We start from the raw sequence: 16,879 nt of genomic DNA on the forward strand, positions 1-16,879 counted from the left end.
TCCTTCTTGTGGCCATCAGCCTGGCAAGCAGGGCAGGATGGGGAAGAAGAAATAGTCTTTACATATGTTGAAAGTCATAATGCTGAAAATCAATTCTGACTTGGGTAGACTAAAGAAAGAAACTACAAGGCAGAGAGGAGGCGAAGAGTCAGAGCACCAGTGAGAACGTGGCTTCTTCACCGTTTCAACGCCCTACGTTTTGTACTGGAGATTCAAAAGGGAAGGAAGGCAGAGCAGAAACATTAGGAAAGAATCTTCCTGAAAGGGTCCTTAGCTTTCCCTGTGCCATCCCACCTATGAAGCCCTAATTAAAGAACACACACTCTGGTTTCATTTTCATGACGATGAGAGCATGGCCTATAGTTTGCCCAAGTTACGTTCCAACCACAATCCTCAACAGCTCAACCTCCTGAATGCCCTTGCTTTTGTTCATGTTCTACCTGAAATTCTGTGGCCATGTTATTCTGGCAAGTTCCTAGCCTCGCCTTTTCCAGGTGAAATCTCAAAGAGTCCCTTCCCAAAGCTGGGGGATATGTTCTAAGTATCAGATATAAGATACAACACAGATGAAACCCTTCGTTCTGGAACATTTGTTCGATAGCTCTCTTCTCTGCTGGAACATAAGCCTTGCTCCAGGGAGCAGAAACTCTGTGCCTGTCCTTTCCTGCCCACAGAATCCTCCGGCTTCCTGGAGCGCCTAGCATAGGGTAGAAGCCTCTGTGTGACCATAGGGAGATACCCAACCAACATGACTTCCGTGGTCCCTCCGCTCTCTATTCTGACCCCTACCCTCCATTTATTACCCTATTGACAAACTTCGGTTTGTTGAGCACATTCTGGCTTACAAAGTGCCCTTGCAAGCAAATATTTGATGGTGACTGATCTGGATCAATATAGCATTCAGCTGGCAATCTGGGAACACAAAGAAAACGCACGTGGCAGGCAGTCCAGCCCGTCTACTTACCGCCACCTCCACAGACTGCATGGAGAGGTCGCATGGTGGCTTCAGGGCTCTGGGTCTCGTGGCGTACCAGAAGGTGGTGATGGCTGCGAAAGCTCCAAAGCCCATGAGCGTGTTGGTCGGCAGAGTGCGAACGTACTGTCGGAAGTCAGCCAGCTCTGGCATTCGAAAATACCGGAACAGCTCGTGGGCTTGCATTGTCCTGTGTTGGTGGTTCCCTAAGCTGAATTCTGTCAAAAGAGAAAAACGTCACATTCATTCCAGGAAGGCAAGCCTAGTCTCCAGAACTCCCAAAGGCTAACCATCCAACTCGATGCCTGGCTGAGCCATCAAAGCGTTAAAAACCACAGTTTAATGGTCCAGCTCTTTCTTTGGCGGTCAAATGTCATTTCTCTAAAAACACTTTAGACATTCATTTTACTTCTGTCATTTTGCATGAAGTTTCCACTCCCCACATTTAAAAAGATTTTTACTGGGATCCCTGGGTGGCGCAGCGGTTTAGCGCCTGCCTTTGGCCCAGGGCGCGATCCTGGAGACCCGGGATCGAATCCCACGTCGGGCTCCCGGTGCATGGAGCCTGCTTCTCCCTCTGCCTATGTCTCTGCCTCTCTCTTTCTCTCTCTCTCTGTGTGACTATCATAAATAAATAAAAATTAAAAAAAAAAAAGATTTTTACTCACGAAGAAGTCCTGCCACAACATGCTCAGGTGACATCAGTTACCACCTTCTTCCCTGATACACTCAACTCTCTATCAGGGTTAATGAGAAGAAAGGAAAGGAGGCACAAATCAGCCCACACCACCTAACGGCTGTCCACTCCCACTTCTGACACATCTCAGAACTAGCTCCCAATGGGTGAAAGAGACCAACCTAAATTTCAATGTGTCTCTTGCTTTCCCTAGGCTCTTTGTGCACCAAAAGCATCAACACAAGTGCAGGGGGACTGTAGTTTGCTATTCTGATCAAATCATTTCCTTTACATTCCTCAAGATGGTATGGCTAAAATAGAAAAAAAAAAAAAAAGGGTACACATAAACTTTAAACCAACCACCAAATAACTAGAGAGAGGTTGCAGCATAGTATTTGAGAAAAGGCATAGAATGGTATTTAAGATCCCAGATTCTAGAGCCAAATCTTATCTTCCCAGCTTATTAGCTGTAGGATTTGGGACACATTACTTCACCTCCTGTGCCTTATTTCCCTAAGTGTAAATGGAGGCTGAAAATAGTACCTATCTCGTAGGACTTTTATAATGACTAAATGATTTACACCGAGAGCTTAGAAACTGCTCAATAAATGCCGGGCACCCTTATTATTTCATCTACCAAGACTTTGTAATTAGTCCTGTGTGCAGAACAGTAAGGTACAGAGCTAATTAAAAAAAAAAAAAAAAAAAAAAAAAAAACCCACAATGCCTGACTACAGAGTTTACAAACAAAACTGAGAAGCTAAAACACACAGAAGAAAATGTGATGAACAACCTACTGTATATAAAAGCCTCAATGTGGAAGTTATAGACAATTTCTATATATATCAGCATAAAAAAGTGTGCAGTACAGATAATAAAATAAGAATGATTCTAATGAGAAGATGATTGATAAATAAGTGCTATAAAGAATGTTGGGCAGTAAAGGGAAGAACATGCTCTGAAATGCTTTTCTCAAAAACTGCCTGCCAATCAACCAAGTGCTAACATTTTAGCTGTAATTCAGAAGGTACTTATGAGCTACTTATCCTGTGTTCTTTTAAATATCTAAGTCACAAAGCTGAAAATAAGCTTTTTTCAAATATAGAAATCTTTACATTTTAATATACACTATTTAAAAAATTTTTTTAATGGAGTAGCAGAGTATCCATTGTTTTCACTGGCCATCAAGACTGCACTGTATTTGCTCAGCTCATGCAATCTTGTGCTACAACAGCTCTGTGTACACACGCGCGCACACACACACACGTGCACACATGCAGGACATTTCCAGGTTTTACATAACAATTAAGGAACAGACAAGCAAGATTTCTTCAGGTCATAATTCTGGAGAGAAAGCTCCAGTACTTACAAAACCACTCGCCATCTGCCACCAAGAGCTGACTGCTAGGTGACACACCACTGCCGAACAGAAGAGGTGGCGAGGGTGGGGGTGGGGCGGAGGCTGGAGGAGCTCAGCTGCTTACCCGACCTGCCAAGGTCTCTCAGGGCATTAGTCACATGCCGACTCCTGTGCTGCTGCCCACTGGGCTAAAGGTAACTAGCAGGCAAAATTCATACTTGACTTCCCAGGAGAAGAGAGGGTGGAGGATGGGCCAATGAGCAGCTGGGAGCAGAGTCACCCCACTGCTCCACCCATGGGCAGGGACAGGCTTCAGTGTCACTGCCAGGCCAGATCTGAAAACAGACACTGTTTTCTTTCTGCTTGGCATCCCAATAAGAAGAGACAATGGACATACTTTTAAAAACCAGCGAAATAAATGATCAGATGTTGGGTGGTTATGTCGAACCAACATGAGACAGACCAAGAAAGAAACAGATTGTCCATAGTATACTCACAGCAGATTTATTCTAGATGACCGCATAGGAATTGAACTACTCTAGTCAGTGAACATATGAGAGCACGCAGTGTGGGCAAGGCCCTGTGCCAGCCGCTGGGAGGACAGTGCTGATGACCTGGTCCAGGTTCTCAATGGGCTAACCAGCTGGGGGGCGGGAGGGAAGGCACAAAACTAAGCAAGCAATGTCTGCAAGAAGTGACAAGTGTTACGAGCAGTGGGACTCGGGGACGAGGCAAGGCCTCTGTGAGGAAGGCATGCATATACAGAGACTGTAAGGATAAGCAGACAAATCAAGTCCAGTCCTGTTGGCACCGAGGGGTCAGGTTTCATAAACAGTATTGACACCCTACAAACAAGCAGCAACCTGATGTGTACAATGTGTAAACCTGCCTTCTCTTCAAATCACCCCACCTTCTGGCCATCTTCATACCCACTGCACCCCAAATCTGAGGAAGACCTTCCCAACACACACACACACACACACACACACACACACACACCCCTCTGCCCTTGTCTCTTCTGTCCCAAAAGTCCCTGAGGTCATTTCTGTAAACCTAGATCACGTGAATTTGCGAGGTCTGTTCAACAGAATCCCATCCCTGTGTGAGAATTTTAAATAACTCCCCCATGAACAAATACCGTCATAAACTGGTGATTTTTCCCCTTATTTTAAGCATCACCAATAGCCAAGCTAAAGATAGCATTAGACTAAGAAAGACAAAAAGTCTATCTCCAAAGATAAGAAATAAACTAAGAAACTAAAAAAATTAAGAAAACTTGGAGAAAAGAAAAACTTCAAAAAATTACTGACTTAGTAGCACCCATGCAAGAACATTTAATCAGACGCTGATGTGTAATGCTAAGGGTTTAAATCCAGTTAAATTCTTATCTTTAGTGGGTAATGACAAGGTATAACAGTTTAATTCATGCCTCTCACTGGCAGCCAGGTGACAAGCTGCAAACCAACTTCACTGAACCAACTGGTTAATGCTGTACATAGGAAATACGATAATCCATCCAATAAAGAACTAAAACAAATCCTTCTTTTACTTTTTTTTTTAAATTTTTATTTATTTATGATAGTCACAGAGAGAGAGAGGCAGAGACACAGGCAGAGGGAGAAGCAGGCTCCATGCACCGGGAGCCTGACGTGGGATTTGATCCCGGGTCTCCAGGATCGCGCCCTGGGCCAAAGGCAGGCGCTAAACCGCTGCGCCACCCAGGGATCCCACAAATCCTTCTTTTAGATCCACATGAGGGACAACTCTCAAACATGAATGGAAAGCATTCTAAATCTTCTCTCTTCTATGAAACTGCTATTAAGGAAAAGGTTATTTGGGGTATGTAGAGATGGAGGCAGACTACATTCAAAGAAAATTGGCCACAATCAATAGCCTTTCGATGCTGCAGGTGAACATAAACACGCTTTGAAACAGGCCCCCAACAGGTCTCGAAGAAGAATCAAGACTGGTACTTGCCAACCAATGATTAAAACCCAGACAGATTTTAATTCTTATTCCAGTGGTATTCTAGTTGGAATATTTTTTAAATTTTTTCAAAAGCAAATTTCCACATCGTCCTCTCAGGAAGTTTAGAGGCTGGACAAATAACAATGCTGCTGTTTGCTAAGAATATGATTCAATCGGCTTAAAGGCTTAAGCAGTCAGTATTTCTCGCTCAAGAGCACATAAGCCCACTGGCAGCTACCTTCTCTGGCACATCCTTCCTCTGCCCACACCTACAAAAAAATGAGTTTGCTCTCTTAGGTCTTTTTAATTTCCTATAAAGCTGAAGTCTAAAACCACAGAATGATGAGAACATAACAATGGTCAGGGAAGCATGGCATATGGCCAGTGCAAAGAACCAGTGGGTAGGGTGCCTCTAAGTAGACCTGGGCAGAAATTACAGGGCCAAGTACTAGAAACTGGATTTGCATGACTGTCAGAAACAGAAATCCTGGTACTTAGCTATCCAAACTTTGCAAAGTATAGCTAGCAGCACAACTCACACCGATTTAGTGTTTGGGGAAGGCTTTCACCTCATGGGAACATCGCAATACAAGATGATCATAAGGAAGCTGTGGCTGGAGATTTAAGAGCCTTCCAGGAGGTGGGTCCCAAGACGGGGACACTGACCTGACTGACTCTTAGGTCATGCTTTTTCCTCTAAGCGAACAATTCCTAGCCTCTGCAGAGCTGCTGCTCCTCTGCACTGGAGTCATGGGCATACCTCCTTGCACAGGGGGCTCACAAGTCCCCACCCCGGCTTAGGAATCATTAGAGCAGGTGGTTTCTAAAGGTCCTTCCAGCACTCACATTCCGTGGCATGGTGAGACCTTAGCATCTGTACTCCATGTGAACGCTCCACGTCTTACATAACTGCTAGCATTTGCCCCATCATGCTAGATTCTGAACATATGGGTTCAAGGCCACCCGGACACAAAGGGTCACCTCCCAGAATTTTGTTTACACCAGGACAAAGTGGCTTGGAGCAAAGGTAACTCACAAGGACATCATTCTCTAAGGACGCAGGCATACACACGTGCACACACACATACACACACACAGCTCCTGTGATTCTGCAGATGTGTACTTACATCAGCATTTTATGTTCTTCATATCATTTACAAACCAAAAAATGCGCGATCTGGATGTTTCTTCCCTTCTAAAGTTCCTCAAGCTCCCATTCAGCTGAATAATAGCAGTGTGATGGAATACTTCATGAGGAATGCAGCCTTCAAGCAAACCCACATAAATAGCACCCTTGCCCGGGCAGCAGCAAATGAAGAAATCCTGACATCTTTCCTTAAAAGCAGCAAGCCAAGCTGGCAAGAGGCTGCCATTCCTTGCCCCACCTCCTCCCCTCGTACAATAGGCTATTTACAGAAGGCTGAAATTCCCCCTTTGTCCTGTGCTGGCTGGGGAGAGCTCAGCCTCGGAGAGGAACAAGAGAACGGCAGCCAGACCGTGTGCTGTTCTTTCAATGTGCCACTCCAAAACCACTGGGTTCGTGCTCCCTAACCCTGGCTGGCAAATGACCTAAAGCTAGATTTGCTTAAGCCATCCCCCCTTGAACCTAAAGAGCAGCCGGGCTCTCCCTCAAGCTGGGGTGCAGAGAAGTTCCACAGGGCTGTCAGGGCCCACCAGTTAGAGAGGAAAACATAGTGTCCAAACCCTATTCTGTATGGGAACTCCTGACCATGGTCACTGCCCTCGGCCCATCTTCTCATTGTGAGCATGAGAAGGAGAAAGACCATCAGGGTAACTTCGGGATCCCACACATGTGGGGGAATTACCCCCCACCCCCACCCCACGACCTTGGAGCGTTTCTTCCCAACTAAGTAGAGGAAACCCTAAACCCACTTAATTTTCATTAAAGTGATTCACTGGATTGCCAATTCAATTTCCAAGAATTTGAAAGGAGAAGTGAAGCAGAGATGCTCTGCTTTCAGAAAGCAGAGTTATTGAAATATTCAGGTCAAGTTGAAAATTCTATGCTAAACCACTCCCCTGCCCATCTCCCCAAAGTTACAAAGAGCAGGACAGAAAGTTTATTTTTTTAAAAAATTTTATTTTTATTTATTTGAGAGAGAGAGAGACAGAGATAGCGAGAGAGAGCACAAGCTGGGAGGAGAGGGAGAAGCAGGCTCCCTGCTGAGCAGGGCTCAATCCTGGGACCCCCAGGATCATGACCTGAGCCAAAGGCAGCCACTTAACCGACTGAGCTACCCAAGCACCCAGGACATAAAGCTTTTAAAGGATCAAGGTAGACTAATTTTTAACCAGTAAGATTAGGGGGATACCTCACCTGTTCATATTGGCCATCAAGCTACAACTACCATATATGCCCCCAAGTCAAGAGATTCCAAATATAATGTGTCCAACTTGAACAGATAAACTTGTAGGGACTAGATGAGATGGTCCAATGTCTAAATCTAATAGTTTCTGTATTCAGTAAGCTACATATATATTTAAGTCACATGACAATAAATTACTTGAGAAGTGTATGCTTTCTCCCTGTTTGCATTTCACTGATATTTTATTAAAATTCTTTGAACGTGCTTCTTCAAACAGTATCCTAGGCATACCCCTACAGCCCCTTTTTAAGGGTAAGTGTTTTTTTGTGGCATACCTTCACATTTATTTCTTCCATCTAAGTTGTTCCAAGTTGAAGCATTTTGTGAGGTCACATATGTGGCCACCACTGAACAAATCCTCCCAAGTCACAGGAACACATTTGTATAATGTTAGGACAGTTTAAAGATTTTCTTTATTTATTCATGAGACACACAGAGAGAGAAATAGAGACACAGGCATAGGGAAAGGAGGCTCCGCACTGAGCAGGGAGCCCGATGAGGGACACAATCCCAAGACCGGGGGATCATGACCTGAGCTGAAGGCAGACCCTCAACCACTGAGCCACCCAGGCGCCCCTTGTTAGGATAGTTTAAAAAATTTGTCTGATGGCTCCATATTCATATAACTCAACCTCATACTTTACTGCCCTTTAAACTGACTTTTAAAAGCTTTTGACGATAATATCCAATATTTGCCTTTGTAAAGTCACACCTCCAGAAATAACACCCAGCTGGTGTTAAACTTCTTTGCCTTAGAAAAGCCCAAAATCTGTTACTTGGCCTTTATGAGGACGCAAGACCAGGACTGGCAGAGGTACTTTCAGGAAAGGTGCCTTCTCTACCTGATGATGTTCAAATCGTAGTGACCCACAGGACGCCCCACTGAATGAAAGCCCTGGTGACAGAGAGGACACCCCACAGAATGAAAGCCCAGGTGACTCCTGATGACTGAGTCTCACCCTCCCTTGGGGCATGTACATTATTTACTCTTCCTATGCACAAGGTGGGGCTGGTCCTCAAGGGATGGGTGGTCTCAGAACATTCGCACTGCTTCAGGGCAGGGGGACCAAACCCAAAGGCTGGAAGCAACTCCCCAGCTCAGCGCTAGGATTTTCAGCAAGTTAATCTGGAACAAGCGACAGGGTTAAGCTGGGTAGGAGAAGGGAGGAAGACCTTGCAGGAAATCAGCTGGAAATTACGATTTCTTTAGGACCCCCCATACTGAGCAATTACAAACACGACTAAATGCGATCCTCACAATAGTCCTCACTGTCCGGGGATGTTCTCAGCTTTGATTCAAACACAGCAAACTGTGCCCAGGAGAAGTTGCACATCCTGCCCCGGCTCCATGCGACAATGGGACCCGAGGCCAGGTCTGTGAAGGTGAAGCCTCTGGACCCGGAGGGGCAGGTGCTGCTGCGGAGACACGCAGCGATTGTTGTCTAGACCAAGGTGGGAGGCAACTCAGGGGATGACAAGAGCCATGATACGTGGGGCTTTGAAACATCAGGGTCTGAACCCCAACATTCATCCACAGATGGAGGGACATCCAAGATGTGGTACCTGTAGACAGTGAAACATTATCCAGCCTTTAAAAAAGAAGAAAATTCAGAAAGGCACCAATAACATGGATGAAACTCAAAAATGTGATAGGGTTCTAGGGACTCAGAATTAGGCAAATTCGTAGAGACAGAAATAGAAACTTCTGGAGTGGAGGGTGGGAGGGGAAGAGGAGGTTACTGCTTCATGGGGACAGAGTTTGTGTTTGGGATGACGAAAACTTCTAGAACTCCACAGTGGTGATGGTTACACAATATTGAGAATGTACTTACTGCCAATGAATTGTATGCTTAAAGATGGTCAAAGGGTGAAGTTTATGTTATGCCTGTTACAATAACAAGTTTTTAACCACTTAAAAAAAACACAGATTTTGGTAACTAAGGGGATATAAATGGAAAAAAGAGGAGGAATCGGAGGGCTGGGATTTTGAGCCTGGGAGACCGAACCCTGGGAGGAGGAAGAAGAATGGGGAGAGGGAGGGGTTTGGACACATAGCTTTCCAGGGTCCTGAAAGCCCTCCTCCCCGCGAGGAGAAGGGGCCATCCTCTCCCCCTGTATCTCTGTGCCAGCTCTGCCCCTTGCCTCAACAGGGCTGGGAGGGCAGGTGTCCCGGGCCCGCCACCTCTGTTCCTCTGCTGAGCTCCTGCCCTTCCCAGGAACCCATGAGAGAATCTACCCTCCATGCCCACTCTGCGTTCCCCTCCCTGCCCTCTCCTTCACCTACAACCCCTTCCCTGGCCCTGTTGTAAAAAGTCCAGCCCTACCCAAGCAGGCCACCTTCTCTAATCAAGTCTTACATGACCTCCATGGGCAGAAGCAGAGAGCCCTCCTCTGAATTCCAGGAGTATGTTATTAGTAGCCCTGGTGCGATCCTTAGCACCTCCTAATTTTACACCTGTAGTGAGGGTATGCTTCTCTTATGTGTATGCTTCCCTCTCCTAGGCCAGGGCCTCTTCCCATCTGTCTTTATTATGTCCCTGATGCTTGACATAGTGCTTTGCCCAGAACAGGTGTTTCATTAACAGTCACTGAGCTATGAATGACCCTCTGTGATTCTGACCAGTTCTCTGCTTACAGGCCCTAGGAAGGTGTATTTATAGAACAATGACTCTCCAAAGAGAAAGGAGGCATTCAAAGCATTTCTAAACTTTAGCGTTCTCTGTGTATACCCTACATTGTGGCTGCGGCTGCCACTGTGAGCCGATGTGCCAGAAGGGAGTAAGCACCACCTCCTAGGTGATGTGGAGGGGGACCAAAAAAAAAAAAAAAAAAGGTTGCAAGACACTGATTTAAAGCTACATAAAAATACTCTCCCACACATCTTCCCAGGATGTTTTTCAATTTCCAGACTGTTTCACTTATGTATAATGTCACCTTAAGGTCACCTAAGGACTAGGGTCCTCCCTTCTCCTTCACAGACATTGAGACATATATTGAGACAGGAGACAGTGGATTACTTTTTGAAAGATCAAGGTTGGGTCAACTTGGTGGCTCAACGGTTGAGTGTCTGCCTTAGGCTCAGGGCGTGATCCTGGGGTCGAGTCCCGCATTGGGCTTCCTGCAGGGATCCTGCTTCTCCCTCTGCTTATGTTTCTGCCTCTCTCTGTGTCTCTCATGAATAAATAAATAAATAATATTAAAAAAAAAAAAAAAGAAAGAAAGATGAAGGTTGCCCATAAGGAAGGAAAGAGAGCAAGCAAATACCTTTCTTAAGTAGAACTGCAAATGCCAGAAGGGGTCTAGAGTCTAGAGACTGACATCAGGTTGGCCGCCAGCTCCTATAAGTGAGTCTTCTATGACAAAAAAGAGAATCCTCCAAACCAGAGAAACATCCCAGGAGCTGGAAAGCAATGGTGGGATTGCAGGGAGGAGAGCCCTTGGAAATACCCATGGCACCGAATGGGTGGCCATCTGAGATGTAAGGAATGCTACAAGCAGGACCTGCCCAGCATTCCCCGGAGGGAAAAGCCATAGAGTTCTCCTCCCTTCTCTCTTCAACATAGATACGGAGACCTGTCATATAAAGCCACTGGGGAAAATGACAATTACAGTTTGGACATGGCCAGCAAAGATATCCAGGTGATGTGAGGTGGCATGGACTTAGGAGAAGTTTCCATTTGAAAAAAAAAAAAAAAAAGTTCCTAAGAGAAGCAAGATTTTCCCACTGGTCTTCAAACGCTGATTTAATACTGTTAAGTGAGTTCTCAGAAGCCACAACAAGGCAGGGTCAGGATGTTTCCTGGTACAAGTTAGAGAAGGGACAGGCTGGGCAGACCAGGCCTCAGTTGCTTGTCTCACTTGAGCTGGAGACCCAACTCTTCTGCAGGAACCGAGATGGAAGAGGCTTCTGTAGGTTCAGCTTCCCACTTGTCAACTGGATCCACCAGGACACGTTACCTCAGGTGACATCTGGCACAGGGAGAGCCATAATTATGTCCAGAGGACCATGTTAAGAACATGACACCATGGGCTGGGTGAATTGAACAACACAAGGAGAACCTATTAGGACAATAGCTAGAGATGGAAATGTAATTCCTGCTGCCACTGGAAGAACCCAGAATGGACTCTCCACCTCCCTGGCCTGCGATGAACCACAAAGCAAGTCCTGAGACAGGACGCTCTACCTCCTGGGAGGTAAAGAACTCAGTAGGAAAGAGGACCAACGTTCTCGTAGCACAGCCATAGCTGGACCCAGCAAGGCGGGAACTCCTCTCCACCCAGGGCCCTGGAATGGGAAGGAGGGCCCATCTGTTCGAAAAACTGCACACACAGGAGGTACCACAGTCCCGGGGTCCCTCATGTTTTGTCCAAGAAAATACTGGTCTCAGATGCAGAAATCTCACTGTTCTAGATACTGGCTGTGCCCCTGCTGTGCTGCCAAATCTTGTGCCAGCTCCGCTGCTGCCTGTGTGGGCCTCAGAGGGGATAAAGAAAGGATGGGAACAGAGGAAATGTACGCCCCCTTCTGTCACCAAAACCGTGGAGCATCTCCAAGAAGACGCTAGAGAAGGCAATGGATGGCCACATGGCCCTGCCGTTCGGGACTAAGTAACAGGATTCCACCTCCACCCAGGAACTCCAGACGACAGCACGACACAGGAAGAAAACCGGCCACATACAAAACTGTCTGTTCTACGTGGCATGTAGGTAGTTGTTCTGTGATTTTCTCATTCTGTGTACTTTGTTATTATTTGCTTATTGCTCAAGATGAAAAAGATATCATCGGGTCAAGTCAGTTCATTTCCTCATATATATATATATATATATATATATATATATATATATATATATATATACATATTTCCCACCTGCTCCAGAAAACGGCTTAGGGTGGCAACTCTCCTTCTAGGAGCCAGACAGATGGCACAGAAGCCCCTCCCAGATAATACAGACCTGGGCCCTCATTGGCTGCCCTCTGCTGGACTCTGGAACAGCCACTGACTCCTACAGAAGGGTCCCCTTGAGAAAGAAAGCCCATCCACACTACGATCCTACAGCTTTGGGAACTGATTTGCCGGGAGTAAAACTGACACATCCATTGCATCCTGCCAACAGGTTAATGAACCAAATCGTGGCGGGAAACCCCACTCTCCCTGATCCCTTGAGCCAGAAGACCAGCAGCATGAGGTCACAGCACTTGTGGCACTTCCTCTGCCTTCAGTGAGTTTGGGGTATGGGTGAAAACAAACACACCTGCGAGGGACGCCTGGTGGCTCAGGGGTTGAGCGTCTGCCTTTGGCTCAGGTCGTGATCCTGGGGCCCTGGGATTGAGTCCCACACCGGGATCCCCATAGGGAGCCTGCTTCTCCCTCTGCCTGTGTCTCTGCCTCTCTCTCTCTGTGCCTCTCATGAATAAACAAAATCTTTAAAACACACACACACACACACACACACACACACACACACACACCTGCAAAAAAGATGTGACCACACTATCCAGACAGAACATGAAGAAGTAAGTGGCAGAGGGCTTCGGGAGGGAGAAAGCACTACATATGGGCGGGAGGGTGGAGGCAGGCTTCCAGAGAGCAGGGTGCCAGCCTGCAGAGACAGGCAGGGGTCGGCAAACAGCCTGAGAGCCCGCCCGGGCTGGCCGGCAGGGCCGGGGCAGCTGGCTGGTCACACAGCACGGGGCCATGACCCAGGGTGGCGGATGCGTGGGCCCTGCTCAGGCTAGGCCACAGCTGGCAGCAGAGGCCTGTCCCCTGCAGAGTATCTCGTGTCCCCACCGGGGCACGGCCCGGTGCAGGAGACCGAAAAGAACCAGGCCCAGTCCTTGCTGCTCACGGAGGTCACAACGATCAAATAGCGGTGACCTGGATAAGACGGCTGAAGGCACACCAGGTCGGGTAGAGTTACTTACACCTCTTAAAATAGACTGCTGTTTCGGAGGGATGGAGAAACCAGGGGCTTGGCTCAGCCACCCAGGGTAGGGGGAGACAGACCCACAGACACGTGTCCACGCAGATGGAGGAAGGCCAGGGGCTCCCGGACAGGGGCCCTTGAGTGGTTACAGATTTCAGCGCCCAACTGCCAGGCCCCTGAAAAGCAGGGATGAAGGGAGACCCACCAAACCTTCTTCCACTGTGGGCTTCCTCAAGGCCAAACAGAGCCTCGGAAGAGCGCGGGGCCCCGTGGTGATCTCTAAGTTTCAGTGGTGTTGGAGGAAGTGACACGTGAGATCCCGACACGGCTGAATCTGAATCGTAGGAGGAGGGAAGGGGAGCACTTGGCCACCAGCGCGGGCCAAGGGCTAGAATACCTCCGAGAGTTCGGGTAACCAGGGGAGGAGATGGCTGGTCCCAGGGATTCTGAAAACAAAATGAATCCAACAAGTTGCGGAGGACTGCTGAAAAATGACAACGTGGTGTTTAAAAGAAGGGAAGGCAGAAAGAGATCGTCTCATCTGGCTATTGCCTGAACAAGCAACACTAGTTTTGGGGTGTCTATTTTCCCCTTATGTCGTGTTTAAATTTTATTGTGAAAATTCCTACATGGATTCAAAAGTATATAGAATAGTATGAGAAGGCCATATATGTGCCCCAAATCCCAGCTTCAGCTTTAATCACGATCAGTATCTTGCTAATATTGTTTTATTTCACACCTATTTGTTTTAAAAATGATTTTACAGCAAATTGCACACATCTATCTTATCATTCAGGTGACACTTCTGAGCCCCATCCGGCGCTATGATCCTACAGCTTTGGGAACCGATTTGCTGAGTGTAAAACTGACACATGTGCTGCATCCTGCCAACAGATTGAAGGTTTCAACAAAGAAAGCCAACCTAAATATTGACACGAAGTGCCATACCCAGCATGATATTTAACTGTTACACTAGAAAAGATCTAAATGTTCAATTTGAGAATATTTACCGTGTATGCACTCTGTATCACATATTGCTCCAGACTCGGGGGACACAGGAGTGAATAAAACAGAAAAAAATTAATAAAATCTTTGTCCTAAGGCACCTGTGTGGCTCACTTGATTAAGCATCTATCTGCCTTTGGCTCAGATCATGATCTCGGGGTCCCGGGATGGAGCCCCATATTGGGTTCCCTGCTCTGCGGGGAATCCACTTCTCTCTTTCCCTCTGCCCCTCCCTCCAGCTGCTCTTTTTCTCTCTCTCAAATAACTAAAATCTTTTTAAAAGAAAATAAAAATAAAAAGTTTCATCCTAATGCAGTGTCTACATTGTCAAGCTTTGGATCCAAAGTCAAGAGACTCTGGATTTGGGACGCCCGGGTGGCTCAGTGGTTGAGCATCTGCCTTTGGCTCAGGTCATGATCCCGGGGTCTTGGGATCGAGTCCCACATTGGGCTCCCCGCGGGGAGCCTGCTTCTCCCTCTGCCTATGTCTCTGTCTCTCTGTGTCTCTCATGAATAAATAAAATCTTAAATAAATGAATAAATAAAATCTCTCATGAATATATATATATACACGCACACACACATACACACACACTCTGTATTTAACATGATTCTCCTTAAGTCCAAGGCCAATTTGACATGAATCACAACTTAAGTTTCACAAAGAACTTTTGATCCCCCCCCCTTAACTGACAAACTGAGTTCTCTCTCTCTCTCCCTTTTTTTAAATGGCATTTAGAGATATCTTGCCATGCTGATGTAGAGAAGCAGTTTAATTTTCTGGTTCTCTAAACTTTTTATAGGGCATCCAAAATAATAAATAAATGCATCCCTAATATATAAGTACACTCACTTATAAACTCTAGACACTTGCAAATATTTTCCAAACATTATAAAATATACATATATGAATCTAAGCTAAAAAATAAAATATCTACAGGGACGCCTGGGTGGCTCAGCAGTTGAGCGTCTGTCTCTGCCTCAGGTCGTGATCCCAGGTCCTGGGATCGAGTCCTACATCAGACTCCCTGCAGGGAACTTGCTTCTCCCTCTGCCTATGTCTCTGCCCCCACCCTTGTGTCTCACATGAATGAATAAATAAAATCTTTTATAAATAAATAAGTAAGTAAATAAATAAATGAATAAATAAATAAATAAATAAATAAATATCTACAGAAGTTCTAATATATACACTCTGAAACCTAGATGGTCTACCCCCACCGTGGGGCACGTGTATCCCATTTTGGAGACCACTAACTGAGCAGAACCTGCAAATTCTCTGGGCACCTGCCTGTCAGTTTTTGAGTATGGGAGGCAATAAATAAAAGTGCTAACTGGAGAACCATGAAAAGCTTGCCACAGCTAGGCGGCAGCGTACAGTTCCTGCCAAAGCCTGCACACACACTTGCCATCTAAGAGGGAGACAGAGATATTAAACGTTGCCCATGAGGGAAAGAAGTGTCCTGGAGACGGCATGACGATGCCAGTGGCGTCACCTGGCCAAGCATGAGAGCCCAAATGGACTGGGACAGCCAGTGTGGAGGAAAAAGAATCAAGGCCTCAGGTCCATGGCAGACTAAAAGGCTGGCCTCATCTGAGGGGTCTCTCCTGGGGAGCCCCAAGCTTCAGCCCCTGCCTCAAGGGCTAAGAATCCTCGGCCCACCTACACCCTGGAGAGGTGCTGGCATGAGTGGTGCTCATCTCCGAATCCTGTCAGGAGAGGAAAACACAGGCTGGCTCTGTCTTCGGAGCCCAGATTGTCTCTGGGCTCTTAGCCACACCTTTCTGGACCTTGGTACTGTCTTCTGTGAGGTAGTTGGTTGGACTGCTTAACGGTCTAGTTTCCTGCCAGCTCCACATTCTGGAGTACCTCAGAAGCTTGCCGGAGGCACAGTGTGGGTAACTGTCCCTACAGAAGGAACACAGAGCTACTGGACCATTGATTGCCCTAGTGGCACAGAAACAAGGTACGGTTTTTAAGTAGGAATACCAGGTAAATGAAGACTCCAGTACAGTTATGTAAGATTATCTAGAACTTGACACTGATCTGCCTCCCGCCCACATCCTGCAAGGCCTACAACCACCTGCTGTTCAAACGGCTCTGAACGTACCCTGAGAGAGATCCCTCAGATGTACTCCTAGACACTAAGGTCAACCCAATGAAAGTTCAGGCTTTGGTCTAGTGATTTTCAATGCCTTGATCTTAGCTATAAGATCTAAGCTTGCCCAGTATAATATACAAACCTGGAACACTGAAATGTATATTCCTGTCAATGACCCCCTTCTACAGGACACCTGACCATCGGAACGTCTCCTGCTCTCAAGCAATCATCAGACGATATTAAGTGCTGACTAGCAGTAAGGTCTCATGTTAAGCTGCTGAGAACACACAAATGACAATGACTAGATCTATTAAGTGCCCAAAGGCCTAGAATGTGGCTGAGGAGCCTATGTGAGGGACGAAGATATGCTCACATGAAAGGCAAATGAAGGAGGGAGGGAAGGGTGCTATTTAAACACTGAATAACCAGTACAGCCAGGCATCAACCAATTGGGAAAGAAGAAGGCCACTGCCCCAGAACATGC

General features: G+C 46.5%; 1 protein-coding gene and 1 long non-coding RNA gene across 14 annotated transcripts in view; one reads left to right on the forward strand and one right to left on the reverse strand.

Annotated features, from left to right (window-relative positions):
- The window catches only part of ACSL1 (acyl-CoA synthetase long chain family member 1), a 70,509-nt gene that overhangs the window by 46,760 nt on the left and 6,870 nt on the right, over window positions 1-16,879 (reverse strand). For 4 of the 13 annotated variants that reach the window (XM_072775962.1, XM_072775956.1, XM_072775955.1 and 1 more), the window contains exons 1-2: window positions 1,642-1,811; window positions 965-1,191 (exon numbers count right to left, since the gene is read on the reverse strand). In XM_072775962.1, the coding sequence (XP_072632063.1) occupies window positions 965-1,191; window positions 1,642-1,675 (261 nt within the window). In that variant the 5' untranslated portion in view covers window positions 1,676-1,811. Of the gene's footprint in view, window positions 1-964; window positions 1,192-1,641; window positions 1,812-3,018; window positions 3,208-6,104; window positions 6,361-16,879 lie in introns of those variants that run through there. The other 9 variants (XM_072775957.1, XM_072775951.1, XM_072775960.1 and 6 more) reach the window with 5 other exon arrangements.
- On the forward strand, window positions 13,132-14,394 carry LOC140604662 (uncharacterized). Its single transcript, XR_012007473.1, has 2 exons — window positions 13,132-13,268; window positions 14,086-14,394. It is a non-coding gene; the product is annotated as an uncharacterized lncRNA (long non-coding RNA).

The sequence above is a fragment of the Canis lupus genome, chromosome 15 (genome assembly GCF_048164855.1).
Source record: "Canis lupus baileyi chromosome 15, mCanLup2.hap1, whole genome shotgun sequence".
Classification (NCBI taxonomy): Eukaryota; Metazoa; Chordata; class Mammalia; order Carnivora; family Canidae; genus Canis; species Canis lupus.